At 37.2% G+C, this 27,371-nt stretch overlaps 1 protein-coding gene across 2 annotated transcripts in view; it reads right to left on the reverse strand.

Annotated features, from left to right (window-relative positions):
• HSD17B3 (hydroxysteroid 17-beta dehydrogenase 3) overlaps positions 1-27,371 on the reverse strand; it is a 71,570-nt gene that overhangs the window by 21,390 nt on the left and 22,809 nt on the right. Inside the window, exons 2-4 of one of the 2 annotated variants that reach the window (XM_075191854.1) lie at positions 7,395-7,441; positions 6,783-6,858; positions 5,240-5,347 (exon numbers count right to left, since the gene is read on the reverse strand). In XM_075191854.1, the coding sequence (XP_075047955.1) occupies positions 5,240-5,347; positions 6,783-6,858; positions 7,395-7,441 (231 nt within the window). The remainder of the gene's footprint in view (positions 1-5,239; positions 5,348-6,782; positions 6,859-7,394; positions 7,442-27,371) is intronic. The other variant, XM_075191861.1, reaches the window with a different exon arrangement.

The following is a 27,371-nucleotide window of genomic DNA, read 5'->3' on the forward strand; positions in this document are numbered from 1 at the left end:
AATCAGATTCCAGCTATCATTTATCTAGTATATTCTGGAAAATGATAGCTAAAATCTGATTGGTTGCTATGAACAACACCTCTACTTTTCCTTTTTGGAAGGTTTGATAAATCTACCCTTCAGAGTTTATCGACTTGGAAAGCCCTTGCATATTGTTCAGTTCAAATCATACATAGGCATCCAGGAAGAGAAGTGAAACTTGATTTTAGAGACCCTTACCTAAACATTTTTTTATAGTTGCCAACGTTTTAAGTACTTGGTAAGCTAGGACCGGTGTGAGATACCCCTTGATCTATCAGTGGGATCTCTCTTAACTTCCAGGTAGGTTGGCCTCCTTTTAAGGATCTAGGGCCTGATTCATTAAGGATCTTAACTTGAGAAACTTCTTATTTCAGTCTCCTGGACAAAACCATGTTACAATGCAACGGGTGCAAATTAGTATTCTGTTTTGCACATACGTTAAATACTGACTGTTTTTTCATGTAGCACACAAATACTTGATAGCTTATTTGTACACTGAAATTTAAAGTTGATATTGGTGTGCTACATGAAAAAAACAGTCAGTATTTAACTTATGTGCAAAACAGAATACTAATTTGGACCCCTTGCATTGTAACATGGTTTTGTCCAGGAGACTGAAATAAGAAGTTTCTCAAGCTAAGATCTTTAATGAATGAGGCCCCTAGTCGCTTATTTATTTTTAATAAGAAACCAATCTGAGATTTGTTATTCTCATAATGCTCCATGTGGTGCAATACTGATTGCTGTTCTCTAGCATAGGTAAATATTCCAGGCTGATTATTTTACATGTATGAGGAAGTGGTCTCCTAATTATGAAGTGGAATAAGTCATAGCATTTTTTTCATTAGCATGGAGGTGTTAAATAAACATGTAAACAGTGATTCACACAAAACTTACTTCTGTTACTGAAAACATTTATAAAGTGTATTTATATTACAAAACCTCTCTGCAGTGAGAAAAAGACTTTCCAACATGACCCATTCTATCTAAAACACAATGCTCTATTCCTGTTGTTCTTACTTATTTTATTATTACAGTAACATATGCTGACTTGATAAACTGAACTTCAAGATATTTTTCCACATTAATTAATTAATTACACCATACTGCTTGTTAAAGAGCCATTAATATAATCCAAATTCTCCTATGAAACCATTGGCTAAGGAAACAGACTAGGAATATCTCAACAATGAGAGAACTAATGGTCAGTGTCGTAGCTAGAAATATTAGTGCCTGGGGCAAGAAAGAAATCTGATACCACCTTGCCCTCAAGTTTAACCAAATTAGCCTAAAATATTAATTTCCCTGTGCCCCCCTTCAGCTTTGCACCCTGGGCAGTGGCCCCTCTTACACAGCCCATGTTACGGGCCTGCTAATGGTTTCCCCTAGCACCCAGTGCTCAGTTATGCATAGACCTTACAGTCTGGGAGGTTTGAGTGTGTGATATATGCTGAACAACTTAAGGGTTTCTTATTTGGCACAATTACTTGAGATTCCTGCTAATAGGTTCTTGATGGGTTTGTAATAAGTCAGAACTAATTGTTCTTTTTCATATTACTACCTTTGTTTAGAAACCTCTAGGCTTTTGAAAACTGTAGATGAGCTTCTTAATTAAAGTCCATTAAGTCCAAATTGATCTTATTATTGCAAATTGTTAGAAGGTGATCAACTGTGCTTATAATTTATGATATGTTTCTTATGTATGCTTAATTTCTACATATGTGCTGTATATTTGGCTTTCTTTGTCTAACCCCTTCACACAACAGTATATAACTGCATGTCCTGCTACTTGGCGCCATTGCGCACCAGGCAGAACAGATACATCCTTCTTGTAGTAGCGCACCCCCCACACAGGGTAACCTAGCTGTTGCTGACATAATGAGTGGTTTGCTGCCATTAGATCACTCCTGAAGATCATTTAATATAAAACACTGTGCATGGGAAGTGATGCCCCCACTTCTACCTCCGTTGTAAACCACAGTGATTTCCATAGGTAAAGCCCCCGTGTCTAGTAAGACTGAGAGATGCTTTCTACATTGTGCCCTTATTGTTAGATCATGTTTTAACATAAATTAACATTAGCTTAAATGTCTCTAACATATAGCTAATGTTTTTGCATGTAAACATGCAGATTCTGTTAAGGGTAATAAATAATTAAAAAGGGATATAAAAAAGTATCAAAAACAATAAAAACATGGTAAAGTGCACATTTTTCTTCCTATTTTGCTTTTTCCCATTAAAATACCGGGACTCATCCTCAGCACTGTATCCACCCACATGAGATTAAAATTATGTTTCAAAAGTTTTAATGTATGAGGAGGCAAATTCATAAGTAGGCCTGCTGATTTTGACTAGGTGCTTTTTAAAATGTCAGCTTTTCTAAATTTCCCCAATTCACTAAGCTGAATAGGCAATATAATCAGTAGGTTACTCAAAGTAATGGCTATATAATGAGTAAATATTGCAAGTTTATAGACTTGGTTGCCAGTAGAGACCCAGGTTCCAGCATAAGTGCAAACAAGGAAGGAGAGACATCCCTGTCTGGTCCCATTAAGGAGTTGAAATGGGGTTGAGAGATGGGAACCTACCCTAATTATAGCAGCAGGGGTGACCATACCCTGAATCAGTTGCCAAAGTTGAGTCTACACAAATAGACCACATTAAGCCGAGATTTTTGTAGTTATAAAGTTTCTAATTTTGGACATTAGTCTTGGATAGACACAACATACGTTTTAAAATGCATTCATTTTATTTTGTCCTATAATTATGTTTTGTTTGCTTCACATAATTATTTACAGATAGTAAGGACTGTCATGGGCAGTAGATTTAGAGTTTCACTAATCTTTTATTGGCTGTTTTGAGAATACAGAATATATCTGGGAAGGCCCATTTGAGGAAAATATAGTGATATACAGCAGATATATTGATGATTTATTTTTCATTTGAGAATCTTTATCTAGATGTGTGATTATTTTAAAACCAACTTCTATAATGTAAAATCCATTAGTACCTTTGACTAAACACACATCAATTTCCTTGATATCCCTCCCTGTCAGTACGGATTCTGTAATCTCCACTGACCGAGGTGGAAGCATAATCCGCAAATCCATGACATTTCCTATAAATCCAGATGCAATTTCACAAAATTAGGTGTGTGATGTCACAAAAGAACATTTGTGCTGTGGTTCTGCATTTTTGTAGTTTGTAAATTATCCTTATCTTCAATATGTGGAATGGGTCACGTTGGAAAGTATGGTAGGTCTGCTGTACAAATCTGAGATCCACAGACGCTCTTTACTGCTAAAGAAAACAATATCAACCACATTTTGTAATGTTGGCTAAGAACACTGATATTTACTTAAGTACAAAAACGGGATTAAGATAACATGCTTTACTCTAATCTATCTCTACAGAGGCCTAGTGGTTAGCACTTCTGCCTCACAGTACTAGGGTCATGAGTTCAATTCCTGACCTTGGCTTTATCTGCATGGAGTTTGTATTTTGTCCCTGTGTTTGCGTGGGTTGCCTCCGGGTGCTCCGGTTTCCTCCCACAATCAAAAAACATACTAGTAGGTTAATTGGCTGCGATCAAAATTAACCTTAGCCTCTCTCTCTCTGTCTGTCTGTGTCTGTTAGGGAATTTAGACTGTAAGCTCCAATGGGGCAGGCACTGATGTGAATTAGTTCTCTGTACAGCGCTGCGGAATTAGTGGCACTATATAAATAACTGATGATGATGATGATCTGAAGGGAACATCTAGTCAGTTCTAACATCTACCTATTGTATTGTGTGTTGCTCTGCACTTCTTTAACAACATAGTGAAATCAGTTGGAAAAATAAGGACCGTGGAACAGAGACATGGTTCCACAAACTGTTTTTTTATTATTATTATTATTATTGTTATTATTATTATTATTATTATTATTATTTTGTTTCATCATGCATTTGTTTGGCTTAACATGTGAAGTGGGCAGTGACTGCTGGGAAGAAACATTTTCTGATGGAATAAACTGGGCAGACCACACTGATGTGGGGGTGATTGCGCACAAGCTATGACTTTCACAGGGCTGCCTTTTACTTGATTTAGGCACATTTGGTATATTTATGTACTAAGTCAAAGTCATGAAAACATTAAAATGTAGGAATGTGTTGCAATGACCACTTATATAAGAAGCAGTGTTTTAGAAAAATATCATTGTTGTAATTAACGAGTGGCCCAAAAGTAATAGCAAGTAATATTTGGAAATGATGTTTTAACAATTGTTTTAAAAATGACAGACATGAGCAGTCCTGCATATCCTGCAAATGGTGATGCAAAGTGCCTGCATGGAAGCACTTCAAAATGTTAAATAGGGGTGCACACCTGATTATGTGCATGGCAATCAAATAGGGTCATTTATTTCAGAAAATATGTGCTGCATCTCTGAATTTTCTGATTCATATGAAAATAAAAGTAGGGAGTTCATAGTCAAGACCCCAGAGAAAGGGAACATACCACAGGCAGAGCCTTGAAGCATAAAACCGCTTTATGTATGTAGTTTAAACCACTTTACTCTGCTATAATGCAAAACCTGTAGATTTTGCAAATCAGAGCAACAACAATACAGGAAAATGCCCCCAACCAAAAAATACATGCAGTAAAAACTATGAGCTCTATGTATATTGCCATGTTATGCCGCTGCAGTGGAGTTTTAAGAGCCAACATTTTTATTTCTTACGGCACAACAGAGATGGGCAATGTCAGCTCTACTGTGACAGAAAGAGGCAAGTTTGCAGGAAAAGGGTGGAATATTCTCTATAATTGCAGAATATAGGCCCCCTATGTGCTTTACAAATTAAATCAAATGTTTACTTAATGTATATTTATTTTACAAAATTTGTAAAACGTCAGTTCATTACTACTTTTTATTTTACTACAGAATTATACTTAGACACTAGGAAAAGTTATAACACTAATTGCGAAACTTCACACACTAACTCTTAACAAGTCTTTCAGTGTGTGATTAAGATAGAAAGCATGTTGCTATTCAAAGCATTATTTTCCATTCATGTGCACATTTCTTATGGTAATATTCCCTGCATGATCTTGTGTATGATCCATCTTGCACTGGAGTATACCTAGGGTTCCAATGTTTTCCTATAACAAGTAGGGGAGACAGCACTGATTGAAGCTGAACTGGTATGCCCTGTGATGATCAGAGCACCATATTGTCTTACCCAGAATTCCAATCTCCAGTTCTTTCAGACATTCTTCGATATGCTCATATATTTTATTTTTTGTGAAGTCGGCTTGTATGATCTTAACATTTCTTCCTGTAGTCTGCTCTGTTGAAATGTACACAATAAAAAATATTTGAATATATATGATTCATTTTACGGTTCTTTACACCAGTGTTTCTTAAATCCGTTCCACAGGGACTGCTAACAGTGCTTGGTTTCCATACCTCCTAGCAGGAGTACAGGTGCAATAAATACTAATTGACACATTTTAAAAAGATGTTACTAAAAATGTAATTTGTGATTCTGAGGAGACTATTAGCTGTCCCTGTAGACTGTTCTATAAAGCAGTGTTTCACAAATCCAGAGTCATTCAGAATATGAACAACATTTTATTTTACCAATGGAAATGTGCACATCTCTGTTACACCAGTCATCAAATGATGCTCTTTAATGTATGACACATTTAACATTTTAAGCTTGTCTCACTACCAGTGTTCTCTTAAATATTTTTGTCGAAGCAACTGTATTTAACTTATACTTGTGCATATACACATATATTTAGAAATATTGCTATTTATATATATATAGTAAATATAGTACTTAGGATATGTCCACATGGATAATTGTTCTCCCGTATGAATTTCCTTCCAAAAACACATTGCTTTTCTCAAGCCTTGTTTTAACATCTTTTCTTTTTTGTGTGTGTTTTTAATACTTTTATGTGTTTATACATATTCTCATGTGCTTTTCAGCACTATAGAAGCCTGCATCATTTCTCATGCTGAAACATGGAGTGAAGGAAAAAGAAAATCACACATCTACATACCCATATTTTTAATCATTTTTGGATGTACCTTAAGTCCTGCTTTTTGCACTTAAGAAGCCACTAAATCACATGACAAAAACATTTATGTGGACAGATTCTTAAGTAACTCGCATTTTTGCTCTTTCATTTGATTCAATTTGAAATGTCTGTCAGGAGGACTGACTGATTATATAATGCATTGAAACAGGAAATTACTGACCCGCTGATTATTATTATTATTATTTATTTTCTGTCAGCGATTAATTATGTGAAATAAGTTGGACATATTTACTTCATTTTATATAGAGGTGTGTTTGACATCACTTTTCTGCACCAGTAAGCTATAACTCCTACTCTGTGCTGTTGGGGGAACCTGTTACTTCCATTATCTCTCACTTTGGGATTTCCTGCTCAGACATCATGGCGCTACCCCTGTCACATGCAATCCTGTCCTTATATACAAATTACACAAATGATCAGATCACTGTCTCCTACAAGATTAACACACTCAACATTTTGATTATCCAATTGGCTAGCCAACTCTAGTCAAACGCACATAGCAACCATATATAGAATACATATGCATACTGGTGTGGGATCTAACATCTAAAGTGCCTGGGACTTAGGATGTGTTTGTGTAACTTGGTAATTATACATGGACATAAAAGAAGACTCACAAAGGTTCATGATTATGACATAGTGCATAATGCATAGTGCACACTAAAGGGAACTTACCAATTTCCATAGCAACTCTCTGCATTTTCTCAAGGGTTCTGCTGATCATCACAATATTCATGCCACGGTTTGCCAGCTACAAGAGATTGTGCAGTATACTGTACCTCATTACATTATGCACATTTCAATTTACACATATTTGTAACATTTTCTTTGTCATGTGCAACAAATATTACTTTTATATATTTAGATTCACTAGGCAATGACTATAGCATATTAGCATTTTTAACAATGTATATTTAACCATTATGGAAAATGTGCCCTGTATAAGTAGTTGTCTTTATACAGATATGAAAAACACTTTCACTCTATCAGAAGCAAATATAAAATAATAATACAAATACTGGCTTTACGGTTTCTACCTATTTTGTATTTGCATGTTTGCGTATATACTGTATGTATATCATACAATATTGATGTGTTCTAATTTTGTTTAACAAAAGGCAACAATAATATCCTTCCCCTGCTCCGTAAAGTATTCTGGAAATAAATCTGAGACAAAATTGCATAGAAAACGTGATCATGAGATTTGACCTAAATAGAATTTAGAATTGTTTGAATATAAAGAGATTAATTCATTAATTCCAAGCTAACTGCTTAAGTTTCTCTTACCTCAATTGAATATGCTTTACCGATACCATCTCCAGCCCCAGTCACAACTAAAACAGAAAACAGATATTTAGCAGAATTGAAATGGAACGATCTTTGCCAACACATTAAATTTCCTCAATACAAATATATCTTGACAATATGTAAGTAAGCCCCAGTAGTTTGTATGGAACACGTCCTGTATGTAGTAGAACACACATATAATTCAAAAAAAACTTAAACATACCAAATATGGATAGAAATTTTAAATTTTACATTCATGTCAATCTAAAATAGTCTACAGCTAACTTTTACAAGTAATAATTATTAACCTACATTTATATATATATATATATATATATATATATATATATATAGTATAAAAAGCAATGAAAGGATAGCTCTTGTTGGATCAATTATGCTGGTGATCACTCTCAAACAAAAATTCGTATTCTGCCCTCTTCAGCATTGAACAGCCGCTACCAATCACTATCAAAAACAGGGGTAGGAATTTACAGAGAAGAAGAGTGTACGACCCCTTTAATATTCATGGATGACTGGAGGAATACAATTAAGTTGTACCATTAATAGTAGATGATCAAAGTTTTAATATCTATAGAAACAATTAACATAATGTATTATTTGTAAAATATTTGTTACAACTTTTTAGGTTTTCCAAGTTTAGATTGTAATCTAACAAGAAGAAAAGAAATGTAACCATTGGGTACTTTCATCTCAATGTCACAGTAAATGTTTTATTTTCTAAGGAGTGGTTACGCTACACCTAAAAATATCATTAACTGATTTTATCAATTTAGTATTGTTTTAAAAAAAAACAAAAAAAAACAATTATATTAATACCATTAAATACAGAATCAGGATAATCAATAGACTAAATATTTACATACAAACCATTGATATAACTAGAAGTCGCTGGGTCCAATAGGAACGTTTTAAAGGGCCTCATTACTCAATTCAAGTTCTACATTCATGTTTATACACTGCAACATGCAGTGAATATAATAACTTCACACAGCCTTATTGATATTTCAAGTGTTTGTGATGTAAAGCCTGAATCAAGATAAATAGTGTCAGGCCTTTTTCTACCTTTAATTTGACCTTGCTTCCAAAAATACTCAAGGGAAAACAAACGCTTTAAGGAAGTCCAGAAAACTATGATACACTAGTTGCATAAGTGGGCACTCTCTTTCATAATGGGTCTGTAGCTGTGTTAACCAAACACTCTCAAAATCATGTTCAAATTAAATTGCATACACCTGCCAGCAATGAAAGTGATTGTGATTAACCGCAAATAAAGATCAGCTGTTCTGGTAGGATTTCCTTGCAGTTTTCTTGGTTGTATCACGCTGGTAAAGCCATGTTCTGCAAGGAACTTTCAAAATATCTATCAGAGCTCATTGTTGAAAGGTGACAATCAGGAGAGGGGTATAACAGAATTCCAAAGGCATTACATACCATGGAACACTGTGAAGACTATCTTACAAAAGTGTAGAAAATGTGGCATAAAATGGACGTTACCAAAATCAAGACGTTCCTCCAATGTTGATGACATGACAAGGAGAAAACTCATCATATAAGCTCAATGTCACAATAAATGTTTTATTTTCTAAGGAGTGATTACGCTACACCTAAAAATATCATTAACTGATTTATCAATTTAGTATTGTTTTGGTGGAAATAAAAAAAATTAAAACTTATATTAATACCATAGAATACATGAATGAATAAATTAATAAATACACATTAGTGAATAAACTTTTAGTAAAAAGAAATATAGAATCAGGATAATAAATAGAGTAAATATTTATATACAAACCATTGATATAACTAGAAGTCGCTGGGTCTAATAGTAACGTTTTAAAGGGCCACATTACTCAATTCAAGTTCTACATTCATGCTTATCACTAAAACATGCAGTGAATACATCCTTATTGATATTTCAAGTGTTTGTGATGTAAAGCCTGAATCAAGATAAATAGTGTCTGGCCTTTTTCCACCTTTAATTTGACTTTGCAACCAAAAATAGTGAAGTGAAAACAAACACTATAAGGAAGTTCAGAAAACTATGATACACTGGTTGAATAAGTGAGCACTCTCTTTCATAATGGGTCTGTAGCTGTGTTAACCGATTACGTTCAAAATCATGTTCAAATTAAATTGCATACACCTGCAAGCAATGAAAGTGATTGTGATTAACCGCAAATAAAGATCAGCTGTTCTGGTAGGATTTCCTTGCAGCTTTCCTTGTACCTCCTTACAGTTAAGGAAGTGGAATGGGGGAGAAAAGGGGTGTACAAGCAGAAACCAACTCCAGTAAGTGTGCACTCGCGTAATTGCAAACTGAAACAGACATGCATGGATATGCATATATGTCTGCCAGTAGCCGTACCAGTTGCGGGTGCCTGAGAATTGGTGCAAATACCTGCTGATGGTGATGACAGTTGATCACTAATTATCAGCTTCTTATTGGCTAATTGAGGATTCAATTCTTAACCCGATAGGTGCTTTCTACTTTGCTCATGCTTATATGATTCATACAAATATGAAAATGCCCTGTTGCCCTGGTTAAGATACAACCCAAAAACTAATTTTAATGCCTATCTCAGCGGATCCCAAAGTGTGCGCCGCGGCTCCACGGGTGCTTTTGCGCTGTCACAGGGGTGCCATGGCCAGGAAAAACAAAACAAAATCCGGCGGTACCCGGGAACCAGCTTCCTCCTTCCTGCTTGCTTCTCACTGAATGTCGGGCATGATGACGACATTCAGTGAGAAGCAAGGAGGGAGGAGGATGCTGGGTCCCGGGCACCGCCGCATTGGTAAGAAGACAGAAGAAAAGACAGAAGACATAGAAGAAAGAAGGCCAAGTATGGTAAGTAAAGAAACAGAGGGGAAATAGTAAAATGAAACAGCAATGGAGGGTCAAAAGAATGAAGGAGGGGGCAGAGCGAGAATGAAGAGGGGTAGAGTGTGGATGAAGGAGGGCACAGAGTGTGTGGATGATGGAGGGCACAGAGTGTGTGGATGATGGAGGGCATAGAGTGTGAATGAAGGAGGACACAGATTGTGTGGATGAAGGGGGCACAGTGTGAATGAAGGAGGGCACAATGTGGATGAAGGAGGCACAGTGTGGATGTAGGAGGGCACAGAGTGTGGATGATGGAGGGCACAGAGTGTGAAGCTGAAGGGACACACAGTGTGAGGATAAAGGAGCACAGTGTGATGATTTTTGTACATGTTGTTTTATTTCATTTGATTTTATTCCTCTGAATATTAGCTGTAAATTATTCTTTGACAGAAATATAATTGAAAAAATATATACAAATATTATTTTCCCTTGGATTTCTGTGTACTAATTTTGCAAACAACTTACTAAGTATTTCTGTCTTGACCTAAATACTTATTACGTTATTTTGACCCAACTACTTATAAAACGGGACTGCTCGTTAATTATTTTGGAGGGGTGCCTTGAAAAAATGATGGAGACTCTAAGGATGCCACGAACTGAAAAAGTTTGGGAACCACTGGCCTATTTTATTCAAAGATAGGGCGAAAAGGAATGCTGTTAAGCAGGAAGAGGCAGAATACATTTACTATTTTAGTAAGTTGACACTGACCAACTGCTCACTATCACTTCTCTTATTCTTTGTGTTAGCTGAAATTCTCAGTATTGATTCTTTTCTGTATGTTATGCCATTATTTTTATATATGTTATGGCAAACATAGCCTTTTTCAAGAGAGAGACCTATTGGATATCTGCATTCCAGATATATCATCAATTAGGCCTTAATAGTGAGTGGGTCATATAAATCTTGTATTAATTGAATAATTATTATGTTTAACCAAGAAATGTTAATGATTATAATTAATATTTGTATGATTATCATGTGTGTCCCACTTTATATTGTCTTGAGGTGTATTCCTGTTTAACACATACCTCTCATTTATTCTTATTATGGTTTTTAACATATGTTATTTTTGTACTTGTTTATTTGTGTAATATATTTGCCAAACCGTAGTCTGGAAGAAATAGACATAGCTCACACTAATTATACTTGTTACATATATAGCAATTAATGTGTCTTGCTATAACATCAGTTTGCGATCTATGCTCTTATACTTCTGAATACATTTTACTGAGCGAAACATGTCAAATTAATGGTATGTACTGCTGTGGTCTACGGTAATCTGTGCTAAAGCTTTTGATGGATGCAATAAATTATGGATTTTAATAGCCACATGGAATTGATGTCCTGCCTATCCCACCCTAAATCTAACTATCATCATCAGGTATTTATATAGCGCTACTAATTCCGCAGCGCTGTACAGATAACTAGCTCACATCAGTCCCTGCCCCATTGGGGCTTACAGTCTAAATTCCCTAACATACACACACACACACACACACACACACACTTAAGGTCAATTTGATAGCAGCCAATTAACCTACAAGTATGTTTTTGGAAATATACTATTAACTATATACTATTATATATTATACTATTGGAATTAACTATTAATAACTATATTAATATATTTGTGTTGAATCTACTATAGGCTCAGTTAACCTATAAGCCTAAGCTAAATGGGTCTGAGTATATGCAAATAAATAATTACATTTCCAGAAGATCAACTAATTTTCCTTGTCTTTGTCTATGTGTAATTTTAGATTGTTGGCTTAACCTCTCTAAGGATTACTTGTGAAGGATGCAATATGGAATTGTGCCTAGTCTCTTTGTATCTCGTAGTTGCCGTTTCTAAAAATATTTAATTTATTTTTTTAAATTTGAGAGATCAAAACACACTTTTATGAGCATAGACTTGGCAAAAATAATTCACATATACCTCTCTATACATTAAGTACTGTACTTTCTGTAAGCACTGAATTATGTTGGGCCTATTGCGGTTATCTGAAATTAGCAGCAGATGAAAAAAGTTTTAATATAGCGCATGGTTGGAATTGATACTTGCTAAAAGCGAAGTTACACTAAATTATGTTGGACCTATATATACTCTGTATGTAAAAGTCCAGAAGAGGATAACAGATAAGTATATATCTCTCTAAATACATAATATACTAGGCATATCGAAACGATTTGCTGAACTTTAGATCTGCGCCCTTCTTCCTACATAATCATCTTTTTTTCACAAATATGAAGCCATTAAAAAATTGTGAATGCAATGGGACATTACAGAATAGCACCAAGAAGTGTCATCACACCAAGGACAGGATTCTTTCGAAGATCAACTGGAAAATCAACTCAGTTGAGCTGTTGGACCCAATGAGGTCAGCTGTCATTGCTGTTGTCATCTTTGTTCCTCCTCTGATGGTTTTTGCAGCCTCATTGATAGAAGCCGCTGCTACCTCAACTTCTGTGAACGTGGGGAAAAAGTGTCCTGGCTCTGTGTCTAGCAGTGAGCCACAGAAAATCCACAAAAGTGCCCATGTGGCACAAAAATGAAAGCCTTCTCCAGAACCAGAAAATGAATGGGCGCAAGTTACAATAACCAGATGTACAGTGCTGGTAGACATATCCAAATAAAGTCACAGTTGACATTGCAACTAAATGTTGTAGCATTAAACTAAGTTTTAAACCACAAAGGACAAACATGTATGTTGTTAGTTGTTGTCTGGTTTTATTTGTAATCAATTAAGAAATAGCTTTAGAGGTTATTTGACAGTTGGTAAAAATTCCAAAATAAATCCATTTTTATACTATGCTATAAGTAAATAAAATGTGGAAAAACATATTTTAGCCATTGTACTCTCTAAATCTTAATACTTCAAATGCTTAGAATGTTTCAAAAATTTTAAGCATAAACAAGGGCATCCTTTGTTTAGGTTTTAAGCATATATAAGGAAATAGTTAAAGCTCATGTAAGGTTACAAATATTAAAGGTATCAGATCTTATAGAAAAATTGAAGACCCAGGGCCTGATTCATAAAGGAATGCAAAGTGAACGTAATTTGTGTTTTTCTAAAATTGGACGGAAAATACACTCTTTATATTCTACTGTTTTTCTGTCCTTATCTCCGAAAGGTTTACTTCAGGAAGGAGATTGCGTGGACTTTGTCAGATAAAAACTTTCTGGACTGAATATTCGAGTTATTGTAGGATATGAAGTTATTCGTTTAGCAATGCCTATCGGTCTTCTAATAAGAAATGCACTTCTATATTAATTTATGTTTAGCTATCCCATTTAGATTTGATATTTAACAGTTTTTTAAAAATAGCATTTGATTATTTTTGGATTTATATGTATTGTTGAATGTATTCTTTTTTAAAGGATTGATATTAATCACTATGTAATGTTTTCAGCTCTTTTTTATTCTGCCGTCTGGTTATTTTCATACTTTGTATTAGAGTTTTCAGAGCGCCGTATTCTCTGTTTTTGTTGTTGTTGCTGTAAAGCTCATGTAAGGTTACAAATATTAAAGGTATCAGATCTAATATAAAACAATTGAAGTCCCTGGGCCGGATTCATTAAGGAACATAAAGTGAACGCAATTTGTGCTTTATAAAATTGGACGGAAAAGGTAAGCCCGTATTCAACAAGATGATCTCAAGAAATGTTTCAATTTGAATATGGGTATAAGTACACTCTGCCTATACTTGCTGTATGCAGACAGACACAACACACTGCAGGATATGCACAATGCATATTTATATGTAAAGTCCCATTTGAACGCACAGATAAAAAAATAAAGATATTAACACCTATTAATAAGTTCATTAATAAAAATACTTTTAAAAAAACTTTTTTTTCCCATTATATCCCCCCATGAAATACATATATCAGGATGTTATTAATGCCTACTGTACATATAATGCATTTTAACAGTTGCTCTTGATTGCAAACACATGGTCTAGCATACATACATGATTGTCATCACTATCACTCAGCTGCTGCAAGTGATACCACTAAATATCATTTACCTCAGAGATGCCCTGATGTTGAATTGGATGGATGTGTGTGCGCTCAACCTTGGCATGCCCTTACATTGCCTAACTACATACACCCGTCCCTCCCCCATTAATTGCATGCAGTTGTATTCTGTGGTGTATAGAATGTTTCTGGGCATGCGCAGAGCAATATTATGCAAAATATGGCATTTACGTTCCTTAATGAATCAATCACCCTGTCTGTAAATGAACAAATTGAATTAGAATCAAATGAAGAACAGGGTTAGTAAAGCTGATCCAATTGTGAAGGAACATTTGGCAAAAGCTTGAGGTGCACAATAGTCAATTGGTTACATAACCTAAACTGGAAGTGATGAATATCAGACAGTAACCTATTTCCCTTTTATTTAATATTTGTGGGTTTCTTTTGTGTGTATGGTGTTGTGATTCATATAAAAAATGTAAGTACGTTGGTCTGCTTTTCTCTGGCCAGCCAAAAGTTATTACTTCAATAAAAGTTATTTGCACAAAGACACAAACCTTTGCAATCATCGAGTTAAACACTAAACATATTATAAACTTTGAAGTACAGATAATAAAGTATTTAATGTACTATATTACATTTGTACATCCTGCATTGTAGCAAACATGCTGCTGTTTTGATGTTTTGTAGTGATAATTGTAAATAGTGTTCAATAGAAACAAGGAATTCTCTCACATTTTCTTTAGTAGACATTAACACTTAGATTGCCAACCACGCGGGATTCAGATTGAATGATATCAGGACCAGAGATCCCGGGCTCGTAAATCTCACACTGAGCTCTCCCAACACTTTACAGTAACCACAATCCTCCATCTGCAACCTCTAACTCACTGGGAACTGAATGTGTGGCTCCGATGTGAGAGTCATATCTCCACTTTCAATTTTCATGAGTAACAGTGACATTAATGGTATCAGGAGAAGTCCAAGTGCTTCCCCAAGCAGACTAAGCTTCCAGATATGCATTGAATCTAAATGATTACTGAAAACCAGAAGCAGATACAGTGGTTGAACATAACAAAATAGCTGGTCCATGCTCGAGAGGCTATGGCATTGCTCTCCTTGGAAAGTGTAGGGCCGGCCACCAATTGGCAGTGAATCTGCTCAAAGACACAACTCTAATTATGTAATCTCTATGAATTAAGAAGGAGCGAAACTACTAGAAAGAGACTAGTCTAGAGTGTCAAACGCAGCAGGAAGAGAAAAAGAAATATTGACAACGTAAGCCCATCAGACATGGCCTGTGTATAGAGAGTTACTTCTCTTGAAGAAAGAGACTATACATAGTGTTCCACTGTCTATAATTTCTATTCATGCATACTCTCAGATAAATGGGCACTTGAAACTAAACTCATAAAATTTCTCCCAATAATGTGGTCAGACCACACACCACTGGTTTGGCATTGCAAACAAACTAAAATACCACCAAATTGTCAATTACATTTATTAGAAGCTAAAACAGCACCACAGGATGCATTAACACAATACACATTAACCAACACTATACACATTAACCATTCAACCATGTGGCACCTCAATATTTACCTATTGGTGCTCCCTGAAGTCTGTACAGTGAGGAATAGCCATATAAACAGGAGACAGACTCAATAGCATGAGGATACAGTTACAAACCAGCTTAGAATCTAAACTCACCTCATTAAAAACAAAGACAAATAAAATCACTCCACAAAATCTATTTGAACAGAATTTGATAATAAATAAATAAACAAGCTGCATTAACAAGACTTCACTAAAAATGTTTTATTACAGAAAACAGAGCTAGCAGGCTACTAGCAAGAAAACTCAGAGACCAACAGGCCAGAAATAGAAAAACGCACCTTATTAATCAAATTTTCCAACCTTGCAAATATTGCCAATACGTTCACCAAATATTATGGCACACTATATCATTTAAAAGGCAATAAAGAAATATCACAGCCTTCAGGGGAAGCTACCCACACTTGACCAAGACACTAGGGAGTCACTCAATGCCCCATAGGCACAACTAGAAACACAAGAATGTAAAAACTACTGCATGACAAAGCACTTGGTCCTATAAGCTACATAAACAATGTTTACACAACTTTCCAAAATTAATTGACACATATCCTTATGAAACTTTACAATTCTGGCACTGAGAATAGTAGACTTCTGGAGCAAATGCATAAGTAAAAAATCTTAAAACCAAGAAAAGATAGAGCAAAATGTAAAGACTACAGACCAATTAATATAAATACTTAAATACTGGCATAAAAATGTATGCCAAATTACTAGCAAACCAAATTAGTCCTATCTTCCATCTCTGATACACCATGACCAGGTAGCCAATGGTCAGACGATTCTAAACACTAACTAGATTTGGCTTTCAGGATTACATTTTACAAGTAATTCTAACAATATATTAGTGACTGTCTGCCAGATTTCTTTCAGACAAAGTCAAAATTACAAATGGCACCAGGTTATCTCCTTTCCCAATCATTTTTATTCTTGCAATAGAACCATTAGCTAGGAACATTAGAACTGCCCCAAAATTTAAAGTTATTGATCTGAATGGAACTATGAATAAATTGTGTATTTTCACTAATGATGTCTTATTTTGTGAGACCACCCTGGAGACTTTGCTGTTATCCTTGCATGAGATTCTAGACCATTATAGCGAGGACTCCTTCAATAAATTGAATAAATTTAGTACTTCTAAGTCTGAAGCACTACTGCTCAATAGTACCTAGAAACAAACTCAACTTTCTCAAAAACAAATTCCAATATATATGAAAAAAAATCTTACCTGCAAATATAGAAGAGACATTTGAAATTAACTTCAACCCATTAATTTCAAAACTTAGAAATTTAACTAAAGCATGGATTAACCATGAGGTCTCCTGGCTGAGCTGATTGGCAGCATTCAAGATGATGTTACTTCCTAAACTAATATATGTTTTTTGCACCATGCCATATATCACCTCAAAGAAATACTTGGATACACTGCACTGAATAATGACCATATACATGTGTGGGAGAAAAACATTCTGCATGACCTACTGTACAACCAAGTGACAATTACAAAACAACTAAAACCTACTATTCAAAATATGAAAACACTAACCTTAGATACATTAAGAGTTTGGGCTAGAACAAGTAAACAAGGAGATTATCACTCCTGCACAAAATGTATCACTAAAATGATTGACCAAACTGATTTCTGATCTCAACCTTTCCCTATGGCTTACAAAAAGTATCACAACCCTAAAACATTCGATTTACTATAAATGACCTCTTATCTTTTCTCCAAATACAACAGAAAAATTTTGACGCTGCTCAAGAGAATTCTACAAGTACTTAGAAATCAGACATAGGATCACTGACATAGCAAAACAAGAACATATCCTAAAGTTACCCCCAACTGTAATAAATATTAACAAAATGCACAAAGGGAGGTTGTGAAAGTGGTATACACTTTTAGTACAAATACATTACACCTACAGAAAACTTACAAAAATGAAATGCTCACGATGAACTAAAGCGTACAAAAAACTCTTTAAAAACAACAATGGGAACACATTTTTATAAACGTCCATCACGTGACTAAATGTTTAAATCATATAGAGATGATTAAATTAATAAACCGACTGTATCTAACACCAGCTATACTCCACAAAATGTTCCCCAATTAAACCTTGTTTTGTTGGCGCAACTGTAACAAAGTGGGGGATATCATAAATGTATTCTGGAAGTGCCCGGCCATTTAAACCCTATGGACTGAGGTCTTTAGTCTATCTAAAAAGGTCACTAGCACAACAATAAACTCTAGACTTAGCACTACTACACATTTACCCACCTCAAATCTTAAAACAAGTCAGAACATAGTTCTATAATTGGGACATAGAATTCAAGACTCCCATGTCCGCGGAAATCGCCCCTCATTGTCTACTACACTAACTCTGTAATGATGGCGCCGGACACAATAATGCCTTATACTACCTGTTGTCTTGTTCCTGCCTACCCCTTGAGAAGGCGGGTTATTGTTTTGTGTATCTCCTTCTAGGTGGGACGAGGTTCTGATGATACACAAGCTACAGCTCCTGCTTTCGCCTCCGACAAGCTGCGGTGATGTTTTGTTTTAATTGTCTTTATGTTGTATTTACGGTTATTATGTTGTCTATTTGATTCTCTTTTGATAGCTCTTTTATTGGGCCACACCTGATGGCCTCACATGTGCCTACTACGATATGCCTAGTGTTATTGAGCTATCTCCTACCTCATATAATATGTTTTTTGATGATAATTATTACCTCTGTTTCCTCCTTCCATGCATTCCCCCTTTCCCTCCCCTACCATTGGAGTCAGTATTCTCCTTATATCCTCCCCACTCCCCTCCTCCTCAATAGGTCTTATACACTAAATTGGTCTCTCGGGCTCCCTTCCTGGGTCCCCCGGCCCTCCGCTTTTTTTTTGTGGTTGCTCCTAGTCTACCACCCCCCTTAGAGCCTAGGGCTCTACGCTGGCCACCCTGATGGCTCGTCCATCACGTCCTATCCTTTACCAGCATTTGTGACAAGTGGACTTTGGTCCGCTATGTCGATCCCCTTGTACCCTTAACCTTTGGTTCGTCCCTCCCTTTCCTCCTTCTCCTCACTGGTCGCCACTTACCAGCTCAGTTCCTGTACATTCTTCCTTTTTTCTCCGCTCCGCTGACATCTCTTCCCTCTTCTGGTCTCTAGCGCTCCCCTCATTGATCTTCCTATGACCCTTAACCTTATCTCCTATAATGTCAAGGGCCTCAACTCCCCCCAGAAGCGAGCTAAACTCCATTCCTCTCTTAAATCTCTTAAAGGAGACCTGATATTCCTACAAGAAACTCCCTTTGTCCAACATCTCCACCCCGAGCTTCGCTCCAGAAAATTTCTTCTGACATTTCATGCATGTGACCTTCAACGCAGTCCTAGCCCCGACTATAGACCGTTCCATAAGCACCTCCTCTTCTCCCTCGAAGGAGAGATGCCCACATCACAGCTGCCTTGCAGGCTTTTCTAAAACTCCATAATTTATATGACTCATGGAGAGTATTGGACCCTCTGGCCAGGGACTATACCTATTTTTCTCCTCCGCATAATACCTACTCCCGGATTGACATGATCCTGCTCAGCCACGACCTCACTCTTAAACTTTGCTCATCCCAAATTTTCCCTGTTACCTGGTCAGACCATGCCCCTGTCTCTGCTGTACTCACTTCCCTTGCTCACCGCCCTCCTAGAGCAACCTGGAGAATCAACGAATCACTCCTACATGATAAAGAAACCATAACCCACCTAAATTCTCTTCTCTCTGAATACTTTGAGATCAACGATACCCCTGAGATCTCTCCTATGACTCTCTGGGACGCCCATAAGGCTGTAATACGGGGTCATCTTATTGCTTTAGCGGCTCGGACTAAGCGTTTCGGTTTAGCTAAAACTATCCAATTGACGGACTCGCTAAGAGCCTTAGAGCAACGGCACAAATTGAACCCTGATCCCTTGGTTTTCCAGAAAATTGCTTCTGTCCGTGGTGAATTAAATCTCCTGCTATCTCACCAAGTTGCCAACAATCTGAAGTGGCTCAATCAGCGTTACTACAAAAAGGGCGATAAGGCCGATAGATTGCTGGCCACCAAACTTAGAGCTAGGATAGCGGCCCGGAATCTCCTGGCTATCAGGGACTCCGATGGAACTTTACATTATGACCCTCAGCGGATTCGAGCTGCCTTCCAATCCTATTACACTAAACTCTACAACCTGCCCCAACCGTCCGATCCCTTAGTCTCCCAACAACACTCACAGCTGATTGAATCTTTTCTTTCCTCTGCTAAGCTTCCGAAACTCTCTCCACAGGCTAGTACTCTTCTGGGGGCTGAGATTACTAGTGATGAAATTCTACAAACCATAAAGTCTCAGAAAACAGGAAAGGCTCCGGAGCCAGATGGCTTTACTGCTGTGTACTATAAAAAGTTTGCTGGCCTCCTGATCCCCCGCTTGCACACCCTATTCAACTCAGTCCTGATGGGGGGTTCCTGGTCTCGGGATTCCTTGGAGGCTCGGATCTCCATCATTCATAAAGAGGGTAAAGATGTGCATGACTGCGCCAGTTATCGCCCTATCTCCCTGCTTAATATAGATGTCAAATTATATGCAAAAATTTTGGCCAATAGACTAAATTCGGTCCTTCCCTCCCTTATACATTATGACCAAGTTGGCTTTATACCGGGGCGTCAGGCCAGAGACAACACCAGCAGAGTCGTTGATCTGATTCATATCATTAATACCAGGAAGACCCCGGCCATTGTTCTCTCCCTTGATGCCGAGAAGGCTTTTGACAGGATCTCCTGGAGCTTTATGTCCCAGGCCTTGTCTGTGTTTGGGATTTCGGGCAACCTCCTCACGGGTATTCAAGCCTTATATTTTCGACCCTCCGCAATAGTCATGATTAACGACTCTCCCTCTGACCTTATCGCCATATCTAACGGTACATGCCAGGGATGCCCCCTGTCTCCTCTCATCTTTGCCCTTGTTATATAAAACCTCTTGCAGCCTCAATCCGGGCCTGCCCGAACATACAGGGTGTGCGGACGGGGAAGCTGGAGAGTAAGCTCTCTCTCTTTGCGGACGATGTCCTTCTGACTCTCCTGCAACCTGAGAAGTCTCTTCCTGGACTCTTTAGCATACTACATCATTATGGCCACCTCTCGGGGTACAAGATCAACATTACAAAATCTGAAGCTCTCCTCCTTAATATTCCCTCCCCTGAAGGATTGGTACTCACCTCCCGCTTTAACTTTCGGTGGCAGAGAAAGAAAATTAAATACTTAGTATCTTCATTACAGACTCCTATGACTCCCTCTACCGAGAGAACTACCCGGCCCTCTTTGCTATGATCAAATCTGAATTGCTCTCCTGGCGCTCACTGATCATTTCGTGGCTGGGCAGGATCATCTCTGTCAAGATGAACCTCCTTCCTAAGCTCCTCTATTATTTCCAGACCCTTCCTGTCCGAGTTCCCCTTTCAGATCTGGCATCAATCTAAAAATCTCACTCTAGGTTTATCTGGAATGGCCGGTCTCCCAGGATTAAGTTGGCTCTCTTAAAAAGACCCACCAGAGGTGGTGGTAGAGGTTTCCCGGATTTGAAAATATACTATTGGGCAGCTCATCTGAGCCAGATCGTAGCCTCCTTTGCCCCCCCCCCCCCACGGCACTGTCGTGGGTTGACATCGAATCCGCTTATCTTAATTTTCCAATTTTGTCCTGTATATGGGGTCACACAAAACAAACTAGATCTCCCCTCACTTCCCAATGCCCTAGCCTTCTATTCTCAGCTGCAATATGGGAGACCTGCCGTCCCCATCTCAAGATACCAGTGTCCTCTCTTACTGTCCTACCTCTTTGGGGTAACCCTGCCTTTTCTCCTGGCCTCTCCTCTGCTTTCTATGGTCCCTGGGTCACTGCGGGAATTCGATTTGTTGGAGACCTACTATCTCAGGGGGCCTTTATCTCCTGGGATGGCCTACGCTCTAAATATCCAAGTCTCCATCCTAAATTCTACGAGTATTTCCAATTACGACACTTTGTGGGCTCTCTCCTCGGGGGGGCTCCTCTCCCCCCTCTTAGGTCTCCCTTTGAATCTCTATGTCTCTCCTCACCCTTGGGTAGGGGCATGATCTCCTCTATCTACAGCCTGATTCTCAATGTAATTTTGCCCCTGGGTGGTAGGCACGAGAGGGAGTGGGAGAGAGATCTGGGCCCCCCCAGAGGAGGATTATTGGGAAATCATAAGGGACCAAGTTGCCACCAGCTCTATTTCCACTTTGATGAAGGAGAACGCATATAAAGTATACTATAGATGGTACTATACGCCTGATAAACTCACTAAAATGTTTCCCTCTAGCTCTCCATTATGTTGGCGGGGTTGTGGCCAGACGGGCTCCTTTTTACATATTTGGTGGTCCTGTCCTAAAATATCCTCCTTTTGGGATTGAGTTAGGACCCTCCTCTCCTCCCTCCTTCCATGCCCTGTCCGGAAAGACCCATGGTCTTTTCTTCTGTTACCCAGTGATTGATGATGATAGACAGTCTGCGAAATTGGCCTCTCATGTCCTGGCTGCTGCGCAATGCCTAGTAGCTAAGTCTTGGAAACAAGCTGAACCCCCCACTCTGGCGGCCCTGCGATCTTATATTTGGTTCATTGCCCGGATGGAACAGATTACATACCACCTACATGATACGGATGATAAATTTCACCAGGTTTGGGCTTCTTGGCTTTACTTATAACCCCATACCTCTTGCACCAATTCCTTTCTCCTAAAAAGACTCCCTACATTCATAAGTGGCCTGACTCTTGGCTCTTGATGCTGCTTCCCTTCCCAGAGAATCTAAGTAGTAATCCCCATTGCAACGCATAGGGCCCCTTTTCTAGTTATTTGTTTCTCCTCTTAAAAATGGAAAGATAGGGACAAGGAACTGTGCGTATAATTGGGAAGTGTGTCCTCTTCTTCTTTCAGTTTCGGTGGCGACCAGTGGCCCCCCCCCACCCCATCCCATTCCCACATTATATTGTTATAAAATGTTATAGTTTCTTGAGTGTTCTGGATAACAATTGTATACTCACCTGTCTGTTTATTGACAACATCTGGCTATGTTATATATTCCCGACTCAAGTATTTTTAGCTTCTTTGACATATGCCCATGACAGGTACCGCTCTCTGTTTTGTCTTTTACCAATTAATGTATTAATTGTTGATTGTTATCTGTATATGTTGGCTATTTTTCAAAATAAACAGTTAAAAAAACAAAAAAACAAGTCAGATATCTGTGATATATCTGTGATATTTTATAACAGGGGCAGCAATGGCCAAGAATTGGAAAATTGCTTCACAGCCAATTATCAGGACGATTGGTGTTAAAATCCAATTTAGTTTAGAAATGGAAACATTAGACATACCCTTCTCCAGTGCAACTTCTCCCCTCTTATAAAATGGTACAAAAGGCATGAGATTGTGACATAAAGAGAAGGTTCCTCAAATAACCATGCAATTAACCCCTCAAATCTCCCACCATTCAGCATAAACAAACCACAGTACACAACATGACCATAACACAATCACGATCAATTGTGATTCATAATTATATCTGGAAAATAAATGATAAACAAAACGTTTCTATATCAATGTACAAATGTGTCCATTCCCATTAATTGTACACCGTTCCTTCTTCATTGCTTTCTGTATCCCTAAATTTTGAAAAAGATTCACTAAAACCACTAACAATAATAAAAAAAAAAGTTGAACTTAATATATTAACCCTTGGTGAAGCAGAATACATTCACAGAGGTTTACACTGTGTGCAGGAAAGAGCATACTTTACAATACAGAGAAGGAGGCCAGTGGAGCACTGATTACTGTCTAATGTACAAGTGAAGTAGTAAAGAGAAAGAGAAGTGCCATTTACTTTACCAAATCCTTCCTGTGAGCGCTGGTTCCATTACCCTATTTTTTCCTGTCCACTATTCTCAATAGAAAATAATGGAGAATGCCTAGTCTGAGCTGGAAACAAATCTGTGTTATATTTAACATTAATGAAGGGCTAAAGACGCTGTGTACTTTTTTTTAAAAAAAGCTAACTTGTATCTCCATAATCATTTTCACTGTCTCTTTTTGCCAAAAATGAAGAAAAGCATGGTGCAATAATAAGACTACAGTGAAATTGTATAAACAGTGTCATTAACTGTACATCATTGAAATGGAAGAATTTATACAACACCCTTATAAATAGGCCCAACACTATTTTGAATAGAGCTTAACTAGAACAACAGACTTAGCAAACCGGTGTGATAGAAACCTATAGGGCACTTTATAGAATCGTGTGAACAGATCAGGGAACATTGCATAGGGGAAAATGTTGAGGGTATAAAGATAAGCAGATTACTGCATAAATGCATAATGAGTGAGCAGTTCTAAATATTACATTCTGCAAAATGGTATTCTAAAATTATGAATGCGAAGATGTTTACCATAATGTGTACCATAATGTATGCCTGAGTCTGTAATTCCTGAATGATACTACAAAATAAAGGCTCAGCATTACTTGTTAAATGCAGCCAGTAATTAAGTATTTTAATACTTTAAAAATAATTAGCGCTATTAACAAATAACACAAATAGTGTGCCGAGGTAAAATGAAATGTAATAAACATTTTGCAGCCAAGGTCAACACTTCTGTGTTACATTTTTTTTATTTGTTTTTATTGTTTGCTCTCCTTCACTTTCGGAAAAATATTTTAGCCTTACAGGAAAAACAGGGATAACCTTTAACCTGGTAAGATTAAAGGTGAGAAGGGTATAACATTCTTAACAGAGATATTTTTTTAGCCCAATGAATTCTATTGGGAAATATGAAACAGTAGATCGGTGATGGGCAACCTGATATACTTGATAGTGCGGCCTTCAATCTTCAAAAGGGCCAGTAATAAGTAAAAACAATACATTTAATCAAAGAGACACCTAGATGTAATACCGTAACAGTAGACATTTTAAACAAATTTTAAAGCTTTAACAAATAAATCTGACAATAAAAACAGGAAGGAGCAGGGAGTCACAGGTGAACACTGGAAGGGCTGCATGCGGCCCTAGAGCCGCCTGTTGCCCATCACTGCAGTAGATGATAATAACACAAGACTCTGTTAAGATCTTTCATTCAGAGTACTGAGAAATTCCAATTGAATCCTTTGTAGTGGCATCTCAATGTTACTCTTCCAATAAATGTTGGATACTTGTTGTCTCTAATAAAGATGATTTGTTAAGTGATAACGCATGTATTAATTTTTAGGTCACATTGCTATAAGTATTAAAGCATTCCATGATTTGTGCCTCGTTAACTTTAAATATCCATTCAGATATATAAGTAGTATTTTTATTTTATTTCTCTAGCCAATGATTAATAGTGTACAAGTAATAGAATGGTTTGTTTGCTCACAGGGCAATTGGCAAAGTTTAATAGAACCAGCTTAGGATCTAAAGGTACAATGGTATCTGAAAGTTTAAAATTTCTGAATTTTTACACAAAATGTTTAGATATCAGAACACATTCACCAAATGTAATGTAAAGAGTCATTAACTTTTTCATACTTCCAACAGACAGATATGTTTATGAATTAATACAGGAGTTTTATAACAGCAAAAAATAATTTTATATAATGATCCTTGGGAGTGACCTGAGGTGATGATGTCTAATCTATGGTGATTTTTCCCCCCCCAGTTTTGAAGGTAGACTTGCTGATTAAGCATTGAGGTTTTTAAGCTCTGTCATTTAAGGTATTATAAATTGGTTCAAAAGGAATTAGGGGATATCTGTGTATAAATATTGTATAGCTAGTATTAATAAAGTGTTTAATATATCAGTAGTCCCACCACCATGTGGAAGTGTTTAAATGGTATTTAGCCTAGATACCCACTACAGACAATAGCTAAGATTTATCCATAATTAGCTACAACAACAACAAAAAATATATTTTCAGGTAACAAAGTAGCTTTAGTATTTTTTTTGTCATGTGGCTACCATATCTTATTTGCCATGACTTTCTTGAAAGTATTTTTTGGAAAAAAAAAAGATTTGACTACAAATGCTTCTTTGGTAATAAAAAACATTTTGAACAACCAGCTGTTTGGAGGTGAAGTGGAAACAGATTGCTGTAACAGTTTAACTGCCTTGTCACCCTCAAAAAGCCACCTTGCAGCATATTTGCTCTTAATCAGAGGTGATCAGTGTCACAGGAACTTCTGTCACATATCAACAGCCCATTTTAAAGTCCCTAAGATGAAACGTGGTGTTAGAGGTTAGCGGAATGAGCCACATTAATAAAAATGCCCCAGTTAAGGTATAAACTAAAGTGCAATCTCGTGCAGCACTCATTGGTGACAGCTTAACTTAAAGTACCTGTCACCAAGCTGAACTGTTTTATTCGTTTAGCTATTTGCGTTTATCACTAACGCCTCTTCTCATCTTTATGGGGAGTATTTATTAATGGCCGCACCCCTCACCCATTAATTATTATGTCTTACCGCAACAATAAGGGATGATAAAATGTGGCCACTTATTTAAAAAATCATGCCACATGCGCAGTGCCATTTTTGTTTGCTAAAAGAGGAGAGAGCGTGAAGCCTGTCGGAGAGGGATCTGAATATTCTTCCCCTGAGATGCTCTCCCCATAGGGCAGAATGGCTAACGGCATCTTCAGACCGCAGTCTCAATTGAGAATTATGGGGACTGTGGCTTAATATGGGATATATCTATGATATCTCTTGCATTAGACTTTTGTTAGATAGCTAGGATACCTAAAACTGCCTAAACCATGTGTAAAACCCTGTTTTTGCATGGTTTAAGGCTTAAAAGCCTTAAACTTTTCAAGCCCGGCCAGGATTACTATTAGGATTTTCATGAATACACTTTAACAGACTCATTGATGCAACATATAACTACAGATTGTATATTGCAGATCATAATGCTAGAACTGCTGATGTGTGCTCCAGTTCATCCCTCATAGTGAAGGATTAGTGCTATTATATTGGATTTAGAGGTAGAAGATTCATGGGCACAGTAAGTGCTCCCTCCATAGGGCACTGCACCGCTACCCTCTTTTTAACTTGGTAGGCAGGATAGAAGGAAAGGGTCATATCCTCTGACAAACAAACAATTGGAACTCGTTTGATATGAGATGTTATAGGTGTTTTCCTATTCTGTCTTTCTGTTAATCCACCATTCTGATTCTATATTTTTGATAAACAGTGACCTATATTAAAATGATTTATTTACTTTAAAAATACTAGAAGAAATGTGCCCTCATGTGCCGATAATTTGCTCTATTGTTTTATGTATATATTGCCAAATAATGTGATGTGGACCTTAAATCTTGCCAAATAACATCTGGTCCTGCAGCCAGACTCCAAATACTGCATAAGCAAAAAAAAAAAAACAACAACAACGAGAGTAAAGTGTCATTATGTCATTAACAATGTC

The sequence above is a fragment of the Mixophyes fleayi genome, chromosome 1 (assembly GCF_038048845.1).
Source record: "Mixophyes fleayi isolate aMixFle1 chromosome 1, aMixFle1.hap1, whole genome shotgun sequence".
NCBI classification, from domain to species: Eukaryota; Metazoa; Chordata; class Amphibia; order Anura; family Limnodynastidae; genus Mixophyes; species Mixophyes fleayi.